Source organism: Schistocerca nitens, chromosome 5 (genome assembly GCF_023898315.1).
Source record: "Schistocerca nitens isolate TAMUIC-IGC-003100 chromosome 5, iqSchNite1.1, whole genome shotgun sequence".
NCBI lineage: Eukaryota > Metazoa > Arthropoda > Insecta > Orthoptera > Acrididae > Schistocerca > Schistocerca nitens.
The window spans coordinates 554,474,286-554,500,582 of record NC_064618.1 but is presented as its reverse complement, the minus strand read 5'-3'; the positions used below and the strand labels follow the sequence as shown (position 1 = coordinate 554,500,582).

The 26,297-nt window shown below is 46.9% G+C and overlaps 1 protein-coding gene across 4 annotated transcripts in view; it reads left to right on the top strand.

Annotated features, from left to right (window-relative positions):
• Positions 1–26,297, top strand: part of LOC126260836 (collagen alpha-1(III) chain-like) — a 224,543-nt gene that overhangs the window by 167,366 nt on the left and 30,880 nt on the right. The window contains exons 5-7 of one of the 4 annotated variants that reach the window (XM_049958236.1): positions 10,331–11,176; positions 11,375–13,020; positions 24,280–24,558. In XM_049958236.1, the coding sequence (XP_049814193.1) occupies positions 10,331–11,176; positions 11,375–13,020; positions 24,280–24,558 (2,771 nt within the window). Of the gene's footprint in view, positions 1–10,330; positions 13,021–24,279; positions 24,559–26,297 lie in introns of all 4 variants that reach the window. The other 3 variants (XM_049958235.1, XM_049958234.1, XM_049958233.1) reach the window with 3 other exon arrangements.

Here is a 26,297-nt window from a genome sequence, read left to right as displayed (position 1 = left end):
ACGTTATTGTGTTTGACGTCCTCCCCCATGGAGCAACTATCCACTGTGAAGTGTATTGATTCGGGGAACCGAAGAAACGACTCCAGTGTGTTCGTCGCCACAAAAATGCAAAAGAACTTCTCTTCTCCACGATAACGCAAGGCCTCACACAAGTCTGCGCACGTGACAGGAGGTAACAGAACTTCATTGGACTGTTTCTCTCATCCACCCTACAGCCCCGTTCCGGCACCTCCCGACTTCCGTCTGTTTGGCCCAATGAAGGGTGCACTTGGCGGTGAGCGGTACGTGGATGATGGAAAAGCTATTGATGCAATAAGATGTTGACTCCGACGCCGAACAGTAGTGGTGCCATGCGGGCATACCGGCCCTCCCAGTAGGGTAACATAAGGTCGTGGCATTGAACAGCGATTATGTTTAAAAGTAGGGTTTTGAAGCCAAAAGAGTGGAAAATAATATGGTGTATTGGAATCCTGAGTAAAACAAACCTGCTTCCAGAAAAAAAGTGTTGCATTACTTTGCGAAGGCCCCCGCGTAACAAGCACAGAAAACGCACTTTTCGGCACAAATATGCTTCAGTTAATTCTGTTAGAGACAGCAAAGGACTTGGAAGAGCAGTTGAACGGAATGGACAGTGTCTTGAAAGGAGGGTATAAGATGAACATCAACAGAAGCAAAACGAGGATAATGCAGTGTAGTCGAATTAAGTCGGGTGATGTTGAGGGAATTAGATTAGGGAATGAGACACTTAGAGTAATAAAGGAGTTTTGCTATTTGGGGAGCAAAATAACTGATGATGGTCGAAGTAGAGAGGCTATAAAATGTAGACTGGCAATGCCAAGGAAAGCGTTTCTGAAGAAGAGAAATTTGTTAACATCGAGTATAGATTTAAGTGTCAGGAAGTCATTTCTGAAAGTATTTGTATGGAGTGTAGCCATGTATGGAAGTGAAACATGGACGATAAATAGTTTGGACAAGAAGAGAATAGAAGCTTTCGAAATGTGGTGCTACAGAAGAATGCTGAAGATTAATGGGTAGATCACATAACTAATGAGGAAGTATTGAATAGGATTGGGGAGAAGAGAAGTTTGTGGCACAGCTTGACTAGAAGAAGGGATCGGTTGGTAGGACATGTTCTGAGGCATCATGGGGTCTCAAATTTAGTATTGGAGGGCAGCGTGGAGGGTAAAAATCGTAGAGGGAGACCAAGAGATGAATACACTAAGCAGATTCAGAAGGATGTAGGTTGCAGTAGGTACTGGGAGATGAAGAAACTTGCACAGGATAGGGTAGCATGGAGAGCTGCATCAAACCAGTCTCAGGACTGAAGACCACAACAACAACATGCTTCAGTTCTGGAAAAGAAGGATCTAGTGAAAAACACGGTATTAACTTGCAACTTTCAAATCTCTCGTAGTCTTCTCTCAATTGCTGAGGGTTTCCAATGATGCGGAATTTTTCTGTTTGGGAAACCTGCAGTTATAAAATAGTACTGCAGTTCTGCCATTGCTATCAACTTTGCCATTTGCTTGTTATAGTACTTGTGCGTTGGTACACGTGTTAATGCTCTCCACAGTTCTACTGCACTGGTACACAGCTCAGCTAACCAGCTGTGGCGGGAATGAAGAACAAAAAAGATGCCGTATATGCGCAGGGATGCGGTCAGAATTGTGCTACCACCAGCAGTCCGATGACACACTGACGCCATAGTCGTCAAACTTCGGCTCCACACAGCGACGTGTTAGTCAAGTATTCCCGCAAATCACACTAAACGTCGTCGATGTTTTCTTTTTTTCTTCAGTACACTCCAAATGGCTCTGAGCACTATGGGACTCAACTGCTAAGGTCATTAGTCCCCTAGAACTTAGAACTAGTTAAACCTAACTAACCTAAGGACATCACACACATCCATGCCCGAGGCAGGATTCGAACCTGCGACCGTAGCGGTCTCGCGGTTCCAGACTGCAGCGCCAGAACCGCGCGGCCACTTCGGCCGGCCAGTACACTCCGTACAGTCGTATATAACATGGCGGAGGGTACACTGCACTATTATTAACTATTCCCGGTCATATTCCATTCCCTTGTGAAGTAGGGCTAAGGTAAACGAGCAATGTCTTTACGTTTCCTTAAGTTCTAGGGGACTGATGACCACACCTTTTAGGTCCCATAGTGCTCAGAGCCATTTTGTACGTTTCCTTACACGCCCTAATCTTCATAATCTTAGATTTCTATGCCAAACATACATTGAAGATGAAACTTCCTTGCAGATTAAAACTGTGTGGCAGACCGAGACTCGAAATCGGGACCTATACCTCTCGCGTGCAAGTGCTCTACCATCTGAGCTACCCAAGCACGGCCCACGCCTCCTCCTCACGGCTTTACTTCCGCCAGTACCTTATCTCCTACCTTCGAAACTTCACAGAAACTCTTCTGCGAAACTTGCAGAACTAGCACTCCTAGAAGAAAGGATATAACGGAGACATGGCTGTGCCACAGCCTGGCGGATGTTTCCAGAATGAAATTTTCACTCTGCAGCGGAGTGTGCGCTGATATGAAACTTCCTGGCAGATTAAAAATCTGTGCCGGCCCTAGACTCGAACTCGGGACCTTTGCCTTTCGCCGGCAAGTCCGCTGCAGAGTGAGAATTTCATTCTGGAAACATCCCCCAGGCTGTGGCTAAGCCATGTCTCCTCAATATCCTTTCTTCCAGGAGTTCTAGTTCTGCAAGTTTCGCAGGAGAGCGCCTGTGAAGTTCGGAAGGTAGGAGACGACATACTGGCGGATGTGAAGCTGTGAGGGGAAGGCCTAGTCGTACCTGGGTAGAGCAGATGGTAGAGCACTTGCCCGCTAGAGGCAACGCTTCAGATTTCGAGTGTCGGTCCGGCACACACTTTTAACCTTCCAGGATGTTTCATATCAGCGCACACTACGCTGTAGAGTGAAAATTTCATTCTATACAAGAAAAATATTAATAATATTGTACAATTCATCTTGAATAGCAGTTCTCTAAATTTAGCTAGCAGACTTTCGCAAGAGCTGTGTTACGGTTCTTCGAAAATTTCACATTTAAGATCCCTGAGCATCTATGTCACAACGTAATATGAACTATTCCGATTCTTTACGGCCCTAGCTGGTCTTTCTCCAGGCTGACACGGTGAGAACGCCAAGCATTGCACTCTTGCAACAAATATGTCTTCCACGTGCATTTCCTGCCCAACTACACTCCTGGAAATTGAAATAAGAACACCGTGAATTCATTGTCCCAGGAAGGGGAAACTTTATTGACACATTCCTGGGGTCAGATACATCACATAATCACACTGACAGAACCACAGGCACATAGACACAGGCAACAGAGCATGCACAATGTCGGCACTAGTACAGTGTATATCCACCTTTCGCAGCAATGCAGGCTGCTATTCTCCCATGGAGACGATCGTAGAGATGCTGGATGTAGTCCTGTGGAACGGCTTGCCATGCCATTTCCACCTGGCGCCTCAGTTGGACCAGCGTTCGTGCTAGACGTGCAGACCGCGTGAGACGACGCTTCATCCAGTCCCAAACATGCTCAATGGGGGACAGATCCGGAGATCTTGCTGGCCAGGGTAGTTGACTTACACCTTCTAGAGCACGTTGGGTGGCACGGGATACATGCGGACGTGCATTATCCTGTTGGAACAGCAAGTTCCCTTGCCGGTCTAGGAATGGTAGAACGATGGGTTCGATGACGGTTTGGATGTACCGTGCACTATTCAGTGTCCCCTCGACGATCACCAGTGGTGTACGGCCAGTGTAGGAGATCGCTCCCCACACCATGATGCCGGGTGTTGGCCCTGTGTGCCTCGGTCGTATGCAGTCCTGATTGTGGCGCTCACCTGCACGGCGCCAAACACGCATACGACCATCATTGGCACCAAGGCAGAAGCGACTCTCATCGCTGAAGACGACACGTCTCCATTCGTCCCTCCATTCACGCCTGTCGCGACACCACTGGAGGCGGGCTGCACGATGTTGGGGCGTGAGCGGAAGACGGCCTAACGGTGTGCGGGACCGTAGCCCAGCTTCATGGAGACGGTTGCGAATGGTCCTCGCCGATACCCCAGGAGCAACAGTGTCCCTAATTTGCTGGGAAGTGGCGGTGCGGTCCCCTACGGCACTGCGTAGGATCCTACGGTCTTGGCGTGCATCCGTGCGTCGCTGCGGTCCGGTCCCAGGTCGACGGGCACGTGCACCTTCCGCCGACCACTGGCGACAACATCGATGTACTGTGGAGACCTCACGCCCCACGTGTTGAGCAATTCGGCGGTACGTCCACCCGGCCTCCCGCATGCCCACTATACGCCCTCGCTCAAAGTCCGTCAACTGCACATACGGTTCACGTCCACGCTGTCGCGGCATGCTACCAGTGTTAAAGACTGCGATGGAGCTCCGTATGCCACGGCAAACTGGCTGACACTGACGGCGGCGGTGCACAAATGCTGCGCAGCTAGCGCCATTCGATGGCCAACACCGCGGTTCCTGGTGTGTCCTCTGTGCCGTGCGTGTGATCATTGCTTGTACAGCCCTCTCGCAGTGTCCGGAGCAAGTATGGTGGGTCTGACACACCGGTGTCAATGTGTTCTTTTTTCCATTTCCAGGAGTGTATTTCACCTATCCGTTCCATTGCAAATCGATTTGGATTGTTACCCCTTGGTATTTTAACGCTGTGAGAGGGTCCCCATATTTATCTGAATACTTTGATGTTGAACCATTCCACTATTCATCCACATTTAAGTTGAGTTTTTATGCGATACAAAAAGTTATTCTACAGTGTCGGACAAAACTGTGAAGCACCCCAAAGGCAAAGAGGAAACTAAATGAAACCTATCGGATTTAAATGGGTATGTGATGTTGTTCCAGTGATTACAGCATCGAGTCGAGTTCACCATGAGCTTGATGGCTTGCACCTCCTTTGACCTCGATACATGCACTGATTCGCTTGGAAAGTGTGTCATAAGCTGTCGTATCCTCTCCCGAGGTGAGATGGTCCACAACTGATTTAATTGTGAGACCTGAGTTTCTCCTGGCGTATACAACTTTCAAATAACTTCCGGGAATTCAGCCAGGTAACACTTTCAGCAACCGCCGATATTTCGGCGGGAGAACACCCCGCCATTTTCAAGGCAAACTGCAACGGACAGGCGGCGTACATGCAAATTTAATACCTCGGTTCTCCGACAGAAGCAGGAAAGATAACACACACACACACACACACACTGAACACTAGTGCCACCAAAGACGGCCAAAGTCAGAGCTATCGATAGTGAGACTATGAATTCGCAGGTGAGGCAGCATTGACTCTGTTCCTCTGTTTTTTGACAAGGGAGAGAGCCGGATTCCAAACAGAGTTTAAACAGAAACCTCCATCCCTGTTAACGAGGTTGCTCGCTAATTTAATCTCAACTGCCTCCCTAATGACACTGTCCCAATAGCTGGACGTGCATGCCAATATCTCGGTGTTATTATATAACATGGGGTGACCAGTATCCAAGCAATGTTCGGCAATAGCAGATCTATTTGGCTGCTGTAATCGTGTGTGCCGTTTATGCTCAGTACATCTGTCCTCCACGGTCCTGATAGTTTGACCAATATATGCCATGCCGCAGCTACAAGGAATACGATATACACCCGCCTTACGCAGTCCAAGATCATCCTTAACGAACTCAAATGTGCTCTAATTTTAGATGGAGGTCGGAAAACACATTTCACATCGTATTTCCGTAAAATACGACCGATCTTATTGGACGTGTTTCCTACGTAAGGCAAAAAGGCAGTAGACTTAGGTGTTGACTCAGAATTATCATCAATCACCCGATGTACAGTTGGTCGATAGCGCAACGCACGTTCAATCTGTCTATCACTATAACCATTTTGCCGAAATGTAACTTCAAGATGGGACAGCTCAGCTGGCAAAGTCTCAGCGTCAGAAACGACATGTGCCCTGTGTACCAAGGTACGAAGTACCCCTTCACGCTGAGCCGAATGGTGACAACTATTAGCTTGTAAGTACAAGTCGGTGTGAGTACGTTTCCTGTAGACTGCATGTCCCAATGATCCATCATCCTTCCTCCTAACCAACACGTCGAGAAAGGGAAGGCAACCATCCTCTTCCACCTCCATCGTAAAACGAATGTTCGGGTGGATCGAGTTCAGATGTTCTAGAAAGACATTCAAATTCTCCCTGCCGTGAGGCCAAACAACGAAGGTATCGTCAACGTATCTGAAGAAACAGGTGGGTTTTAAAGGCGCCGACTCCAATGCACGTTCCTCGAAGTCTTCCATAAATAAATTTGCGATCACAGGAGACAACGGACTACCCATCGCAACTCCATCTGTATGCTCGTAATACTGGTCATTAAATAAAAAGTAAGTGGATGTCAACACATGCTTAAAGAGATTAGTTAAATCAGCAGCAAACCTGGCTTCAATTAACCGCAACGAATCAGACAGAGGAACACGAGTGAAGAGAGAGACCACATCGAAACTCACTAAAATATCAGAGTCATTCAGCCTCAGTCCCTCCAAACGACGTAAAGAATCAGCTGAGTTCCTGATATGATGTTCACACCGTCCTACTTGTGGACTCAACAGAGAAGCAAGATGCTTGGATACACGATATGTCGGAGCGCCAATGTTACTCACTATAGGACGGAAAGGAACCCCTTCCTTATGAACCTTTGGAAGGCCATATAACCTAGGGGGAACGGCACTATAGGTGTTAAGCCTCTTGATTGTGTCCTGCGACAAACCACTTTTCTTCAGGAGGCTGAGCTGTCCCATCTTGAAGTTACATTTCGGCAAAATGGTTATAGTGATAGACAGATTGAACGTGCGTTGCGCTATCGACCAACTGTACATCGGGTGATTGATGATAATTCTGAGTCAACACCTAAGTCTACTGCCTTTTTGCCTTACGTAGGAAACACGTCCAATAAGATCGGTCGTATTTTACGGAAATACGATGTGAAATGTGTTTTCCGACCTCCATCTAAAATTAGAGCACATTTGAGTTCCGTTAAGGATGATCTTGGACTGCGTAAGGCGGGTGTATATCGTATTCCTTGTAGCTGCGGCATGGCATATATTGGTCAAACTATCAGGACCGTGGAGGACAGATGTACTGAGCATAAACGGCACACACGATTACAGCAGCCAAATAGATCTGCTATTGCCGAACATTGCTTGGATACTGGTCACCCCATGTTATATAATAACACCGAGATATTGGCATGCACGTCCAGCTATTGGGACAGTGTCATTAGGGAGGCAGTTGAGATTAAATTAGCGAGCAACCTCGTTAACAGGGATGGAGGTTTCTGTTTAAACTCTGTTTGGAATCCGGCTCTCTCCCTTGTCAAAAAACAGAGGAACAGAGTCAATGCTGCCTCACCTGCGAATTCATAGTCTCACTATCGATAGCTCTGACTTTGGCCATCTTTGGTGGCACTAGTGTTCAGTGTGTGTGTGTGTGTGTGTGTGTGTGTGTGTGTGTGTTATCTTTCCTGCTTCTGTCGGAGAACCGAGGTATTAAATTTGCATGTACGCCGCCTGTCCGTTGCAGTTTGCCTTGAAAATGGCGGGGTGTTCTCCCGCCGAAATATCGGCGGTTGCTGAAAGTGTTACCTGGCTGAATTCCCGGAAGTTATTTGAAAACTGTTTTAATTGTTGCTTGTTATCCTGTGCATTAGCACTGGGACAAATAGTACCTCAACATCGCGTAGGTAGTTCATTGAGACACGTGTCATGTTTTGACGATCATTGTCATGTTGAGAAATGGCAACGCAATACTGTCGCATGAGAGGTAGCGCATGAGGACGCAGGGTGTCCGTGACGTCACAGTTCCCTCAGCTGCTACCAGCCGTGACCAAGTCAAATCCCATGGCTTCCCACATCATGGCGACAGGAGTAAAGCCCCTGTGCCTCTCGAGAACATTGGCAGAACGTGACCTTGCCTCCATGGTCATCCGGGAGTAGTGCAGGAACGCGATTCATCGATGAACAGAGTGCAATGCCAGTCATTAGCAGTCCATGCTACCCAATCACGGCGCCACTCCAAACGTCCCCGTATGCCTTTTGCTGTTAAGGGCAACCACACATGGTATGGTAATTCTCTACTGTGGCTACTGATAGCCTCTCCCCAGAGGTGCGGAACGACACAGAATGTTGCGAGACGTCCATTACTTGAATCAAATTTTCACTCTACAGCGGACTGTGCACTGATTTGAAACTTCCTGGCAGATTAAAACTGTGTGCCGGACCTAGACTCGAACTCGGGACCTTTGCCTTTCGCGAGCAAGCGCTCTGCCAGCCAAGCCCGACTCACGACCCCTCCTCAGAGCTTTAATTCCGCCTGTACCTCGTCTGGCTCTCCTGCAGGAGAGATTCTGTGAAATTTGGAAGACAGGAGACGAGATGTTGGCGGAATTAAAGCTGTGAGTCGTGATTGGGTATCTCAGATGGTAGAGCGCTTGCCCGTGAAAGGAAAAGGTGCCGAGTTCGAGTCTCGGTTCGACACACTGTTTTAATCTGCCAGAAAGTTTCGGATCATTACTTGTTCTCGGACAGCAGGCACAGAGGCAACCGTGTAACATTCCTTATGGTGGTCAGACGTGGATGACAGGAACCTTGACGGCATGTATGCCTGTACTCACTTTCGTACACAGTCTAACATCTGCCCCTACCACATCCGGGCGCCCCACAAATCTCGATAGTGCACGATTCGACCAGCCAGCCAAAAACAGACCCACAATTTTCAAACTGGGTCAGGTGCTGATAGCACTACCTCCCATTTCACAGTGATCGCTCAACATCTAACGCTGTTCACGCCCCTTATACGTCCCACCACGACTGATGACGCTGAACAATGCTCTGTGGGGGTAGTTCTACCTGACGCAGGGAGGTGCATTTCGAATCATTTACAGACGCGCCAACCGTGTGCGCATGTACGAAGTTGCAATCAGACAACGTCTTCCAGGAACTTCACGTTTTTTGTGAGGCAGCGTATGTTTATTTACAACCACTCAGTGGCGTCCGTCAACAACCTAAGACTGCTGCTCAACCCGTGTAGTAAATCATTTATTTAAACCGAAAACGTCTGAGGTCAACTTATGCTTCTCCTGATAAACTGTTTATGTAGACTGAAAAGATTTGTGGTCCTCATATGCAACTTTTAGGAAGCCAATCAGACGGCACTATAACGACATTATTTTGAAAACTTTCACTTCCAGCTATCAGCACCGACCCAGTAACGATGGAATTTTACCAAATAGCTCTACTTCACCGGAAAAGCGCGAGGAAACATCGTCTTATAAGTGGCCACGACAGTGGTTTTCATGAAGTTTTCAGCCACCCCTGAACACCAAAAGGCTCCTGAAGAAGATATCAGCAAAGGAGCGGAAACGTAGAGTTTTGGACAAGACGTCTGCATAGCAATATAAAGCAGCCCAATCACCCAGAATATTTTACTTTGAGTTCTCGAGTAAGGTTTTATAGGCATTCAGAAAATCTTCTGTCTAGATACGGTGTATAGCGCTTCTTAGAATGCTCATTTTTCACGCTTGACGGCGAACTGATTTTCTTGGAGTCACTTAACCATAGGTATTGCAGCCACTACGTTTCCGGCAGAACAACAGCACAAAGATGCCCAAACGAGTTAACAACTAACACCGAACCTGTTTCTTCAAAATACTAAATCTGTCTACTTGCCACTTCAGTCAACAAGGCTGTTTAAGTAATCAACCTATAAATCTTCACAGAATCTCTCAACTATAAATTTATGTGTGAGAGGTTTGAAAGATGAGAATAAATGATGGTCAATTTCAAAACGAATTCCCACGGATTTGTTGATGAGTTCAGTAGTGCTGTACCAAAACTAAATTCTGTTCAACTCGCGTCTCGGATAAAAACTGAAATTTAGAAAAATTGCTTGTTTCTCTAACCTAACTGCACAAGGCATAGACCCTAATTCTAGTGAACCATTCAACTATATGTCCACACAAACAGTGGATGTTGGTGATGACGGCAAAGGAACAAGTTGAACCAGAAGAATAATTTTACTTTGTCTCTCAAGGTATGCCATGTTCAGTAAACATATTGGCAATGTGTATCATGATTTGTCTTATCATACATTTGCTGGTGCTGTATGGCTCTCAGGAACTATAATGAAAAGACAGTATTTACAAATCATTATACAATATAGCAAAAGTCTTTTATCATATGATAACTTGATCATATGTAAATATATAATAGATTGCAACAGTCATATACTGGAAACTCATTACTGTTATTCCTGCAGGTGGGAGCAGCGGCATGGGTCAGGCCCAGAGCCAGTCTGGCACCGGCGATTGTGCAGACTGCTTCCCTCTCGGTGGCGGCTTTCCAGGGCTCTTCCCTCCACAGCCACAAATACTGCGCCCAGGAGAACCCATACCAGGTGTACCAGGAGTACCAGGATACCCACCAGGCGTCAGACCAGGTGAAGGTGTACCTGGATATCCACCAGGAGTTCGACCAGGAGAAGTCGTACCAGGTGTACCTGGATATCCTCCAGGAGTACGACCAGGAGTTCGGCCAGGAGCACCAGGATACCCACCAGGGATTCGTCCAGGAGAAGGTGTACCTGGATATCCACCAGGAGTCCGACCAGGAGAAGCTGTACCAGGATACTCACCAGGAGTTCGCCCAGGGGAAGCAGTACCAGGAGTACCTGGATACCCACCAGGAATTCGACCAGGGGAAGCTGTGCCAGGCCTTCGACCTGGAGAAGGCGTACCTGGGTACCCACCGGGAGTCCGACCAGGTGAAGCAGTACCAGGTGTACCAGGCTACCCACCAGGTGTCCGACCAGGGGAAGCTGTACCTAGTGTGCCTGGGTACCCACCAGGAGTTCGACCAGGGGAAGTAGTGCCAGGAAGGCCAGGATACCCACCAGGTGCCAGACCAGGAGAATATGTTCCAGGTATACCTGGATACCCACCAGGAGTACGACCAGGAGAAATGGTGCCAGGTAGACCAGGATACCCACCGGGGGCTCGGCCAGGAGAAAAAGTACCTGGATACCCACCAGGAGTCCGACCAGGAGAAGCAGTACCAGGTGTACCTGGATATCCACCAGGACTTCGACCGGGAGAAACTGTGCCAGGTGCTGTGCCTGGGTACCCACCGGGACTCCGACCGGGAGAAGCTGTGCCAGGTGTGCCCGGATACCTACCAGGAGTTCGACCGGGGGAAACTGTGCCAGGTGCCGTGCCCGGGTACCCACCCGGACTCCGACCGGGAGAAGCTGTGCCAGGTGTGCCCGGATACCCACCAGGAGTTCGACCGGGAGAAACTGTGCCAGGTGCCGTGCCCGGGTACCCACCCGGACTCCGACCAGGAGAAGCTGTGCCAGGTGCACCTGGATACCCACCGGGACTCCGACCGGGAGAAGCTGTACCAGGTGTGCCCGGTTATCCACCAGGAATCCGTCCAGGAGAGGTTGTTCCAGGTGTACCTGGCTATCCTCCAGGATTACGACCAGGAGAAGGTGTACCTGGGTACCCTCCGGGAGTTCGACCAGTAGAAGGTGTACCTGGGTATCCTCCAGGAGTTCGACCAGGAGAAGGTGTTCCCGGATATCCACCAGGTGTCCGACCAGGAGAAGCTGTGCCAAGTGTATCAGGAGTGCCAGGATATATCCCCAGAATTCCAGGAGTGCCAGGATATCCGACTGGTCCCCCCAGACAGCCACCTTACCCACCAGGCGACATAATGCGGCCACCGTCAGTACCGGGCTATCCTCCAGGATATCCGGGCGCTGTTCCCGGAGAGAGGATTCCGGGAGTTCCGGGATTAAGGCCGGGAGCAGTTCCGTCACCACCAGGAGTACCCGAAGGCCGCCCAGGGATATATCCGGGAGAAATTGTGCCAGGGGTTCCAGGTGTAGCACCCGGAGTACCACCGGGCGTCTATCCGGGAGTGCCCGGAATCCCAGGTCAGCTACCGAGCTACCGTCCGGGAGAACCCGTTCCCGTCGGACCGGGAGATCTCGGTTACCCTCCCGGAATTCGACCGGGAATTCCCGGCATTCCCGGAAGAGTACCCGGCGTCCCTCCGGGATACCCGCCCGGTATCTGGCCATCTCCCGCCGAGCGACCCGGCGTCCCACCTTATCCCCCTGGAGAAGTACCGGGAGTACCTGGTTACCCGCCGGGTGTCCGACCGGGCGTGCCCGGATACCCCGCAGCTCCGCGACCCGGAGAAGTACCGACCGGACCCGGCGTGCCGGGGTACCCTCCCGGCGTCGCACCGGGACCCGTACCCGGCATACCGGGCGTCCCCGGTTACCCCCCCGGAGTACCCGGTATCCCTTCCTACGTTCCCGGCGTTCCAGGCGTTCCCGGATACCCGCCCGGAGTACCGGGTGTCCCCGGATACCCTCCCGGAGTGCCTCCGGGGGCGCCCGGTTACCCGCCCGGAGTGTCTCCGGGCGCACCCGGTTACCCGCCCGGAGTGTACCCGGGTGTTCCCGCCGTCCCGGGCTACCCTCCCGGCGTCGCGGTACCCGGTTACCCTCCGGGAGTCCGACCGGGAGCGTACCCTCCGGGAGCGGGGCCGGGTGAAGTTCCGGGTGTCCCCGGCGCGCCCGGGTATCCCCCGGGAGTCGTACCGGGCGTCCCGGGTTACCCGCAAGTGCCGGGAGAGCTGGCGCGCGTCCCGGGCTACCCGGGAGAGGCGGGAGGCGACGCTCAGGCCCAGACGACGGTGGACCGCAAGGAGAACGAGACGCGCGCGGCGGCGTCAGCACAGGGGGCGCTGGCGGGCGGCGCGGCGCAGGCGCAGGCGCAGGTGAGCGGCGCGGCCCGCGCCGGGGGCAGCTTCCAGGCGCAGGCGCAGACGGGAGACCGCGGCCGCGGCACCGGCGCCCAGGGGCAGGTGGAGGCGGCCGGCCAGGGCGCGCGCTCCACGGCGCAGGGCCGCGCGGGCCGCGGCCAGGCGCAGGCGCAGGTACCCCACACTGCTCTCGCTTAGTTATCGTTTTAGTTTGGAGTGTGCTAATAACTTAACTCTAAGTTTATGGCCGGTAGGTGAAACAATTTTAACTGATGATCAGTGTATTTAGATTTGGACGTACAACAGTGGGCAATATATTCACTTTGCAGATACTGAAAAGATAATTTAATAATGAGACACACGTGGCCATGATTGACTTTGTCAAGGCGTTTTATAGTTTAAACAAGGCAAGAACTCTGGTCAACAATACAAGAAATTCAGCTCTACATGCTATTCTATCCTGTGCAAGCTTCTCCATCTCCAAGTAACTACTGCACCCTACATCCTTTTGAATCTGCTCAGTGTATTCATCTGTTGGTCTCCCTCTGCGATTTTTACCCTCCACACTCCCCTCCAATACTGTCTTGGTGGTCCCTCGATGCCTCAGAACATGTCCTACCAGCCGATATCTTCTTCTAGTCAAGTTGTGCCACGAAATCCTCTTCTCCCCAATTCTATTCAGTACTCCTCATTAGTCACACAATCTACCAATCTAATTTTCAGCATTCTTCTGTAGCACAACATTTCGAAAGCTTCTGTTTCCTTTTTGTCTAAACTATTTATCGACTACGTTTCACTCCACACATGGTTACACTCCATACAAACACTTTTAGAAAAAAATTCCTGACACTTATATCTGTACCCTATGTTAACAAATTTATCTTCTTCAGAGACACTTTTCTTGCCTTTGCCAGTCTAAATTTTATATCCTTTCTACCTTGACCATCATCAGCTATTTTGCTCCCTAAATAACAATACTCATATACTACTTTAAGTGTATCATTTCCTAATCTACTTCCCTCAGCATTATCTGATTTAATTAGACTAAATTCCATTATCCTCGTTTTGCTTTTGTTCATGTTCATCTTACACTACTGGCCATAAAATTGCTACACCACGAAGATAACGTGCTACAGACGCGAAATTCAACCGACAGGAAGAAGATGCTATGATATGCAAATGATTAGCTTTTCAGGGCATTCACACAAGGTTGGCGCCGGTGGCGACACCTACAACGTGCTGACACGAGGAAAGTTTCCAACCAATTTCTCATACACAAACAGCAGTTGACCGGCGTTGCCTGGTGAAACGTTGTTGTGATGCATCGTGTAAGGAGGAGAAATGCGTACCATCACGTTTCCGAATTTGATAAAGGTCGGATTGTAGCCTATCGCGTTTGCGGTTTATCGTATCGCGACATTGCTACTCGCGTTGGTCGAGATCCAGTGACTTTTAGCAGAATATGGAATCGGTGGGTTCATAAGGATAATACGGAACGCCGTGCTGGATTCCAACGGCCTCGTATCACTAGCAGTCGAGATGACAGGCATCTTATCCGCATGGCTGTAACGGATCGTGCAGCCACGTCTCGATCCCTGAGTCAACAGATGGGGACGTTTGCAGAACAACAACCATCTGCACGAACAGTTCGACGACGTTTGCAGCAGCATGGACTATCAGATCGGAGACCATGGCTGCGATTACCGTTGACGCTGCATCACGGAGAGGAGCGCCTGTGATGGTGTACACGACGACGAACCTGGGTGCACGAATGGCAAAACGTCATTTTTTCTGATGAATCCAGGTTCTGTTTACAGCATCATGATGCTCGCATCCGTGTTTGGCGACTTCGCTGTGAACGCACATTGGAAGCGTGAATTCGTCATCGCCATACATGTGTATCACCCGGCGTGATGGTATGGGGTGCCATTGGTTACACGTCTCGGTTACCTCTTGTTCGCATTGAAGGCACTTTGAACAGTGGACGTTACATTTCAGATGTATTACGACCCGTGGCTCTATCCTTCATTCAATTCCTGCGAAACCCTACATTTCAGCAGGATAATGCACGACAGCATGTTGCAGGTCCTGTACGGGCCTTTCTGGGTACAGAAAATGTTCGACTGCTGCCCTGGTCAGCAAATTCTCCAGATCTCTCACCAACTGAAAAGTCTGGTCAATTGTGGCCGAGCGACTGGCTCGTCACAATACGCCAGTCACTACTGTTGATGAACTGTGGTATCATGTTGAAGCTGCATGGGCAGCTGTACCTGTACACGCCAGCCAAGCTCTGTTTGACCCAATGCCCAGGAGTATCAAGGCCTTTATTATGGCCAGAGGTGGTTGTTCTGGGTACTGATTTCTCAGGATCTTTGCACCCAAATTGCGTGAAAATGTAATCACATGTCAGTTCTAGTATAATATATTTGTCCAATGAATACCCGTTTATCATCTGCATTTCTTCTTGGTGTAGAAATTTTAATGGCCAGTAGTGTATATCCTACTTTGAAGACTCTGTCCATTCCGTTCGACTGCTCTTCCAGGTCCTTTGCTGTCTCTGACAGAATTACAAGGTCATCGGAAAACTTCAAAGTTTTTATTTCTTCTCCATGGATTATAATTCCTACTCCACATTTTTCTTTTGTTTCCTTTACTGCTTGCTCAACATATAAATTGAATAACATCGGAGATAGACTACTACCGTATCTCACTCCCTTCCCAACCACTGCTTCCCTTTCATACCCCTCGGCTCTTATAACTGCCATTTGGTTTCTGTACAAATTGTAAATAGCCTTTCGCTCCCCGTATTTTACCCCTGCCACCTTCAGAATTTGAAAGAGAGTATTCCAGTCAACATTGTCAATAGCTTTCTCTAAGTTTACAAATGCTACAAACGTAGGTTTGCGTTTTCTTAAATTATCTTCTAAGGTAAGTCATGGGATCAGTATTGCTTCACGTTTTCAACATTTCTACAGAATCCAAACGTATTTTCCCCAAGGTAGGCTTCTACCAGTTTTTCCATTCGTTTATAAAGAATTCGTGTCAGTATTTTGCAGCCGTGACTTATTAAACTGATAGTTCCGTAAATTTCACAGCTCTCAATACCTGCTTTCTTTGGGATTGGAATTATTACATCCTTCTTGAAGTCTGAGGGTATTTCACCTGTCTCGTATATCTTGCTCAGCAGATGGTAGAGTTTTGTCAGGGCTGGCTCTCCCAAGGCTATCAGTAGCTCTAATGGAATTTTGTCTACTCCCGGGGCCTTGTTTCGACTCAGGTCTTTCAGTGCTCTGTCAAACTCTCCACGTAGTATCATATATCCCATTTCATCTTCATCTACATCCTCTTCCATTTCCATAATATTGCCCTCGAGTTCATCGGCCTTCCACAGACCCTCTACATACCCCTTCCACCTTTCTGCTATCTCTTCTTTGCTTAGAACTGGGTTTCCATCTAAGCTCTTGATATTCATACAAGTGGTTCTCTTTTCTCTAAAGGTCTCTCTAATTTTCCTGTAGGCAGTATCTATCTTACCCCTAGTGATATATGCTTCTACATCCTTACATCTTTCCTCTAGCCATCTCTGCTTAGCCATTTTGCACTTCCTGTCGATTTCATTTTTGAGACATTTTATTCCTTTTTCCCTGCTTCATTTATTGCATTTTTATATTTTCTCCTTTCATCAATTAAATTCAATATCTCTTCTGTTACCCAGGGGTTTCTACTAGCCCTCGTCTTTTTACCTACTTGATCCTCTGCTGCCTTCACTATTTCATCTCTCAAAGCTACCCATTCTTCTTCTTCTGGATTTCTTTCCCCCATTCCTGTCAATCGTTCCCTAATACTCTCTCTGAAACTCTCAACAACCTCTGGTTCTTTCAGTTTATCTAGGTCCCATCTCCTTAAATTCCCACCTTTCTGCAGTTTCTTCAGTTTTACTCTACAGTTCATACCCAATAGACTGTGATCAGAGTCCACATCTGCCCCTGTAAATGTCTTACAATTCAGAACCTGGTTAATAAATCTTTGTCGTACCATTGTATAATCTATCTGAAGCCTTCCAGTGTCTCCTGGCCTCTTCCACGTATACAACCTTCTTTCACGATTCTTATAGTAAGTGTTAGCTATGATTAAGTTATGCTCTGCGTAAACTTCTACCAGGCAGCTACCTCTTTCATTCCTTACCCCCATTCCATATTCACCTACTACTTTTCCTTCTCTTCCTTTTCCTTCTATCGAATTCCAGTCCCCCATGTCTATTAAATTTTCGTCTCCCTTCACTATCTGAATAATTTCTTCAATCTCTTCGTCATTTGCGGAGCTAGCTGGCATATAAACTTGTAAGCAACTTATCCGCACTCCTATCTATTTTTTCATTATTAAATCTACTCCTGCATTACCCCTATTTGATTTTGTGCAAATGTTCAAATGTGTGTGAAATCTTATGGAACTTAACTGCTAAGGTCATCAGTTCCTGAGCTTACACACTACTTAACCTAAATTACCCTAAGGACAAACACACACACACACTCCCGAGGGAGGACTCGAACGTCCGCCGGGACCAGCCGCACAGTCCATGACTGCAGCGCCTGAGACCGCTCGGCTAATCCCGCGCGGCATTTGATTTTGTATTTATAAACCTGTCTTCAAATGACCAGAAGTCTTGTTCCTCCTGCCACCGAACTTCACTAATTCCCACGATATCCAACTTTAACCTATCCATTTCCCTTTTTAAATTTTCTAACCTACCTGCCCGATTAAGGGCTCTGACATTCCACGCTCCGATCCGTAGAACGCCAGTTTTGTTTCTCCTGATAGCGACATCCTCCTGAGTACTCCCCGCCAGCAGATCCGAATGGGGGACTATTTTATCTCCGGAATATTTTACCCAAGAGGACGCCATCATCATTTAACCATACAGTAAAGCTGTATGCCCTCGGGAAAAATTACGGCTGTAGTTTCCCCTTGATTTCAGCCGTTCGCAGTACCAGCACATCAAGGCTGTTTTTGTTAATATTACAAGGCCAGATCAGTGAATCGTCTAGACTGTTGCCCCTGCAGCTACTGAAAAGGCTGCTGCCTCTCTTCAGGAACCACACGTTTGTCTGACCTCTCAACAGTTACCCCTCCGTTGTGGTTGCACCTACAGTACGGTTACCTCTATCACTGAGGCAAGCATGCCTCCCCACCAACGCCAAGGTCCATGGTTCATGGGGTGATACTTAATATGAGACAAATAATGAAATTAAATTTGCAACAAAAAATTGGCGAGGTGGAACTAGGACTTGCACACAGGGGGCAATATAGAGAGAGTTCATCCATTCCAGGAATCGAGAATGTCGACAATTTTTGCCTGTTATCATCTTTGATACTGGCGAGACATCACTTCCAGGAATTTCAAGACTTTCGAGATGTTTCAATTTGAAGTCTGAAGTCCAATAATAAATAACAAAAGAAATATTTTTATGCGACATAATAACAAATTGATAACTTTCGGATTTCTTCCTTTGGTTGTACTATGAAGCTTTGCTTGTTGCCAAATTTCATGACTTTAGATCACCGGGAAATACCCTACATTTTTTGATGAGCGAGCTTGTGAGTATCAAAATTTGTGATATAATTGGTCGTATGTTTTAATTGCACAGACTTAGAAGCCTACATTTATTACAATGCCAAGAGACCTTACAACTTAGTATGTGACATAAATTTAAATCAGTTATGTCTACACATTCCCGAGAAAAAGGGGTCTTAACAAATGGAAGGACTGTCAGATAACAAACGAGAAAAAAAAATCTTGTGTTCTAACAACTTTCTGATTTTTTTCCTTTAGTTGTACTGTGAAACCTTGTTTCTTGCTAAATTTTATGATTCCAGATCAACGGTAAGTACCCTGTACGTTTTGATACGTGAGTTTGTGAGTGTCAAAATATGTGATGTAAATGGTTGTATCCGCAAACTGAATTGACTTAGAAGCGTACATTTATTGTAGTGCTTAGGGACCATATACCTTAGTAAGCGTCATAAATTTCACCGTGAAACGTCTACCCGTTCATGCGAAAAAGCGTTTTTATCAGGTGAACAGACAGTCAGGCAGACGGACATCAAAGTGATCCTATAGGGGTTCCGTTTTTACCGACTGAGGTACGAAACCCTAAAAAGGAAACAAAACATGTAAGAATGTCAATATAACTAACCAAGGAGTGAAACAAGCTTCCAGTCTTTCCCCAGTTCTATTCAGTTCATATATAAATGAAGTAGTGGAACGACGAAACAACGATAATAAAGGAATAAAACTTAATAAGGGCCACGATACAGCGTGATTGCGCAACGGTGTTACAAACTTCCAGGGACGATGGGAAAGGGAAAATGTATCAATCTGAGGTCAGGACCCTGGTCTGGAAACGACCGAGTAAAAATTATAAGCGAAAATTGTTGCGACAATTTTGACAGTGGAATACATATACCAATGCTGTCGTCACTAAGACTGTAGGTTTCCTGGAACATATCCCACTTGTTATTTGTCAAGAGTGTGGTTCCAACATTATGAAGCCCCACTTCGCTTTAGATTGAGGGCCGTCAAAAATCTGGATCAGACATTCCCTGAAGAGTGGATAGGCAGAGGAGGTCCAGTTTCGTGACCTGCACGTTCACCTAAACTCACCCCACTTGATGTCTTCTTGCGGGGCCATGTGAAAACTCTTGCACCTGATTAGACTGAAGAAGGATCTCCTTGCAAGAACTCTCGTTGTCAAACGACACTGGCAATATTAAAACGGGTACGACAGAACACTGTGTGACTATTCCATGTCTGCATTGGCACTTGGGGTCGCCGTCTTGAACAACTGTTGTAAAGGATAGTAGCTTTTGAAACTTGTGCAGGTAAATGGGATTCAGTATTACTGTACCGAACTCATAGCATTTTCGGGCCCTCTGACATCAAGTTACGTGCACCGTTACTATTCTATCAACAGGGGGAATTATCTGATGGTATTGGGAAGCATTCAGCGTGAATTCTGTACGTCGTTATCAGGTCTCCAAAGTTGGGGCCCTTTGTTCGAGCACTGCGCGAGGCTAAGGTGTAATTTGAGTAGATTTTCGCTTATGACTTTCAACTCGGTCGATTCCGGACTAGGATCCCTTACCTCAAATTGATATATTTATTCTTCTCCATCATACCTGATAGTTTGTAACGTCATCATGAAATCACCCTGTATAAACACATTAATTTATGCTACAATAGCCATTTTGGAAGAACAGTTACAAAGAAACATGTTTAAATTAAATCAAATTGGTCAAAATCATAATTTCAGAATGGCTAGCAAACAAGGAAGACATAAATCGAATAGTGGTGTTAGATATGAAACTCCTGAGATCGGTTAAAGAATATAAACTAGAAGATAAATTGAGGACGAAGATATTACAAATGAGCATACAATATTTGAAATAACAGAGAAAACGCATACATATAAAAGACATGGAAGGAACATGTAAACGGAATGCAACAAGCAGATATTTTAAAAAGTTTTGTCATATGTACCCAAAGGCGTCACGGACGTAGATCGGCCCACAAAACGACGGAGCTAAGAAACTAAGGCCGGAATGGTTCCTCGAACCTAATCCATCAATGTAGATGATGATGAGTTTCGTCCTGTAACATCATTTTGGAAAACTTAATAGACAATACATAGTTGAACGTTACAATTGTGCTGAAACGTTCCCTTCTTCTGGAGTGATGAATCAAGCTGTATATCTTATGGCAAACCGGTGGAAGGGTGTGAGTGTGACAAATGCTTGGAGAACGTTTTCTGCCGTCATGTGTAGGGCCGATAGTGAACTACGGAAGAGGTGGTGTTATGGTGTAGGTGTGTTTTTCGTGGATGGAGTACGGTTCCTATACTGCGCTTAAGATAACGGTAATTGTGGAAGGATATGAACACATTTTACAGCATTGTGTACTATGTACAGTAGACGAACAGCCAGGACAGTGCACTCTGTCGTAATGCAGCATCGGTCAGTCAATGGTTTGCGGAGAAAAAGATTCCTGAAATGAACTGGTCTGCCCAGAGTCTCGGTCTGAACCCAGTGGAACCCTTTTGGGATGAGTTAGGATGTTCACTTCACTCCAGATCCCAGCATCCAACATCACTACATTCTTTGGATTTGTCTCTTGAGGGAGGACGGGCTGCCACTTCTCCTCAGACATCCAGACACCTAATTGAAAATGTCGCCCTGGAGTTCAAACCGTCATAAAGGCGAAGGGTGAACACACCCTATACTTTCATTTAGTGTTCAACCCTGAGGTTGGTTTGCAGCAGAGCGCCATTTCTCTCTTCTGTCTGCTTTCCTCTTCATTTCCACGTATGTCTTGCATCCAATGTCATTCACGATCTGTTTCATGTATGATATCCTTGGTCGCCCCCGCCGATTCCTTCCCTCAACAGCTCCTTCTGCTATTGTTCCAATGATGTTGTTGTGTCGTAGGATGTGCCCTACAAGTTTGTCTCTTCTTGTTTCGATGTGCCTCCACAGAGATCTGGCTTCCTGTACTCTTCTAAGCACCTCTTCATTTGTTACTTTGTCTCTCCAGCTGACCATCATCCTTCTATAGCACCAGATCTCCAGGGCCTCTAGCCGTCTTTTCTCTTCTCTTCCAATCGTCCAAGTTTCACATCCGTATAGGGCCACACTCCAAACGAAACCTTTCATGATACGTTTCCGTATTTTCAGACTGATGTTGTTGCTGGTGAGTAAGTTCCTTCTCCGATTAAATGCAATTTTGGCCTTTTGTATTCTGGTCGCAATTTCTCTCCGGTTTATACCATCTCTTGTGATTTTGCTTCGCAGGTAAGTAAATTCCTCTATCACTTCCAGCTCCTCTCTTCCAATTCTCATTCTCAGAGGTTCATATTCTGCTCCTGTACTGCATACCATCACTTTAGTCTTTTTTTGTTTATTCTCATTCCATACCGATTGCATAGAATTTTTTTCCATTGTTCTGAGGACTTCCTGTAGATATTCTTTTGTCTCCGTGACTACAGAAATATCATCTGCATAACGTAGCATGTCTATCTTCTGCCGATTAGTTTTGATCCCCACCTCGGTAGTTTCTCGAACTTGGTCTATAGCTTCCTGAATGTAAGCATTGAATATAAGAGGAGAGAGAGCACATCCTTGCCTTGCTTCTTGTTCCTGGTGACAGTTCCTAATCACTGCCACCTCATTCTTATAGAAACCGAGTATCACACGGATGTCTTTGAACTTTATTCCACTTTTCCTCAGCACTCTGAACATCTCTTGCCAGATAACGTTATCAAATGCCTTTTCAATGTCTACAAAGGCAATAAGTTGGATTATTTTTCTGTAATTGCTTCTCGATAACGAGTCTCAGTGCCAGAATCGCCTCTCTTGTTCCCAATCCCCTTCTGAAACCAAACTGATCTTCACTCAGCATATCCTCCACCTTCTCTTCAATTCTCTTCGGAAATATTTTTATGATAATTTTTGACGCATGTGATTATAGGCTTAGAGTTCGGTACTGTTCGCATTTTGTAGCTGCTGCCTTCTCTGATATAGGAAGAATGATACATTTCTGGAAGTCTGTCGGTATCTCTCCTGTGTTATAGAGGGTGTTACAAAAAGGTACGGCCAAACTTTCAGGAAACATTCCTCACACACAAATAAAGAAAAGATGTTATGTGGACATGTGTCCGGAAACGCTTAATTTCCATGTTAGAGCTCATTTTAGTTTCGTCAGTATGTACTATACTTCCTCGATTCACCACCAGTTGGCCCAATTGAAGGAAGGTAATGCTGACTTCGGTGCTTGTGTTGACATGCGACTCATTGCTCTACAGTACTAGCATCAAGCACATCAGTACGTAGCATCAACAGGTTAGTGTTCATCACGAACGTGGTTTTGCAGTCAGTGCAATGTTTACAAATGCGGAGTTGGCAGATGCCCATTTGATGTATGGATTAGCACGGGGCAATAGCCGTGGCGCGGTACGTTTGTATCGAGACAGATTTCCAGAACGAAGGTGTCCCGACAGGAAGACGTTCGAAGCAATTGATCGGGGTCTTAGGGAGCACGGGACATTCCAGCCTATGACTCGCGACTGGGGACACCTGCAATGGACGAGGCAATTCTTCGTGCAGTTGACGATAACCCTAATGTCAGCGTCAGAGAAATTGCTGCTGTACAAGGTAACGTTGACCACGTCACTGTATGGAGAGTGCTACGGGAGAACCAGTTGTTTCCGTACCATGTACAGCGTGTGCAGGCACTATCAGCAGCTGATTGGCCTCCACGGGTACACTTCTGCGAATGGTTCATCCAACAATGTGTCAATCCTCATTTCAGTGCAAATGTTCTCTTTACGGATGAGGCTTTATTCCAACGTGATCAAATTGTAAACTTTCACAATCAACATGTGTGGGCTGACGAGAATCCGCACGCAATTGTGCAATCACGTCATCAACACAGATTTTCTGTGAACGATTGGGCAGGCATTGTTGGTGGTGTCTCGATTGGGCCCCACGTTCTTCCACCTACGCTCAATGGAGCACGTTATCATGATTTCATACGGGATACTCTACCTGTGCTGCTACAACATGTGTCTTTACAAGTACGACACAACATGTGGTTCACGCACGATGGAGCTCCTGCACATTTCAGTCGAAGTGTTCGTACGCTTCTCAACAACAGATTCGGTGACCGACGGATTGGTAGAGGCGGACCAATTCCACGGCCTCCACGCTCTCTTGACCTCAACCCTCTCGACTTTCATTTATGGGGGCATTTGAAAGCTCTAGTCTACGCAACCCCGGTACCAAATGTAGAGACTCTCCGTGCTCGTATTGTGGACGGCTGTGATACAATACGCCATTCTCCAGGGCTGCATCAGCGCATCAGGGATTCCGTGCGACGGAGGGTGGATGCATCTATCCTCGCTAACGGAGGACATTTTGAACATTTCCTGTAACAAAGTGTTCGAAGTCACGCTGGTACGTTCTGTTACTGTGTGTTTCCATTCCACGATTAATGTGTTTTGAAAAGAAGTAATAAAATGAGCTCTAACGTGGAAAGTAAGCGTTTCCGGACACATGTCCACGTAACATATTTTCTTTCTTTGTGTGTGAGGAATGTTTCCTGAAAGTTTGGCCGTACCGCTTTGTAACACCCTGTAGATGGACTTAATAAGTTTAAGCAGCATCATTTTCATGCTGTCACCAGAATTATTTATTAGTTCTGCAGGGATGTCATCGATACCGTTGCTTTGTTGTCCCGTAGTTCTTCTAGAGCTCTGTCAAATTCTTCTTGCAGATTACCCTGTACTAATGTCCACTAACTGGAGTCCGGATACTTTCGATCAGATTTGTTGCCGCGATTAGGCTTTTAGACAAGGCGGTGTTGGACGTGGAGAGGTGTCGCAGGTGCAGGTGGGGTCGTCGTCGGGCGCGACGGCGGCGCAGGCGCAGAGCGGCGGCTGGGGCCACGGCACGTCGTCGCAGGTGCAGGCGGGGCAGGCGGGCGGGCTGGCCGACGCGCAGGCGCGCGGCGCCGGCTCCACCAGCTCGCAGGCGCAGGTCGGCTTCTCGCCGCGTGGCTCCCAGGCCGGCAGCGGCAACGGCGGCGGCCAGCGATCGCCCTTCCTCGGCGGCGGCAGCGCCTCCGCGCAGACCGGCGCGCTCTCCGGCCAGAGCCAGACGCAGGTACCGCTCTCACTGCTACACTCTCTATTCATTCATGATATTGCTCTAATGGATGTAACCGTACAAATGTCACGAGTACGAGGCGTGTTTTTTTAAGTACCGTTTTGAAATTAAAAAAAAGACGTGCTAAGATATCTCAACAATTTTATTTTTACGTGAAAGCCTGTACCTTAATCTACTTTTCTACATAATTTCCGTCAATATTGAGGCACTTGTCATAACGTTGTACCAGTTTTTGAATACCCTCCTCATAGAAGTCTGCCGCCTGACTTGTTAACCACTGCATCACCACTGTTTTGACTTCGTCATCGTCTCGAAGACGCTGACCGCCTGCGACGGATTTTACGTGCGTGCGATACGATGCACCAATTGCGACGGATTATACGTTGCTGCTGCAATGCAATTTCTTTTATAATTTTTGTTCACCTACGTCTTAACAGCGGTAGATCTTCGCCCGTAAACTCCTGACTGCAGCTACTTACGAGATCACAGAAAAGCAGTGTTGAGGAAACTGTAACCTCATAGCTACACGCCGGACGCCGCTATAAGTAAAATTTGCTGAAAATTTTCTATGTACTTTAAAGAAATGATTCGGAAAGTGGATGAAGTTCAAATTTAAACTTTCGATAGATCTTTATTGCCGTTAAGCAAGATCATCAGCCCACATTTACGAAAATTACTAAAGTTTCTGCTCACAGTTATCACCATACCTAAAACAGCCAGAACTTTTACCTTCCCAAATTCCGAAACCAATTACTTGTAACACAGTCAATGATCGGCCAATTACTTCTGCACACGATATTCGGTGGTTGTCTTTAGTTAAAGTTTATGTTCGCCATAAAATACTCAGTAAGAATATACTCAGTACCGCCACGCTATATAATTCAATGTTCACTCGCGATTTTCGTCGGAACGAATTATCACAACACTCTAAAGTTTTCATAAACAGTTTCTGGTCACTACCAGATACCATTAACACTGGACCATGACGCGGAAGTCATCCCAAGACTTCATCTTACACATAATGCGAAAAGTCACATCCAGCATAACCGCCTCCAATCAAAGCTAGCTCGGGACTCCCCTCTCACTCTCCCACTACACAAAACTATATCTCCTCGCTAGGCGGCCAACCGTCTCGCTTCTCATTGGCTATCAGCACTTACGACCAATGAGAACTCACTTCTAGGGCGCGGCTCGCGCCAAAATCTAGCAAGCACCAACCACTTCTCTAGGCTCATTGACGTCATCAAATTAAGTAACACAAAACTCTCTAATTAAATAAACAAAACAAAATGAACTATAAGCTTTACCCTACATCTGGAAATTTCTTATGTAGTCGCGAATGTTCTGGCTGTCTTATACATAAGCATACATACTTGGACATCCGACATTCACTAGTAGGGGAACCACTAGTGGATTCGTTCCCACGTTACAGAGTTGGAACACTTTCCGGTTCCTGTAGAGAATTACATGAATGATTTTTAATAATGCTGAACGTCCTACATACTCTCACGCACGCATTCTCATTCACACGCACCCTAACACACAATACATATATTTACTTAGAATTCTTGAAATTATTATTATAGAAAAGTTACAGAGGTTTTCTGAAACTAAAACTTTCCAAATTTATATATGAACACTGAAAGTGTTATCAGATCATCGTACATAGTCACTGAAGGTGAACTATTACATCACTGTAATTATTTAAATTCTTGACTGTCGGAAAATTACGTTTT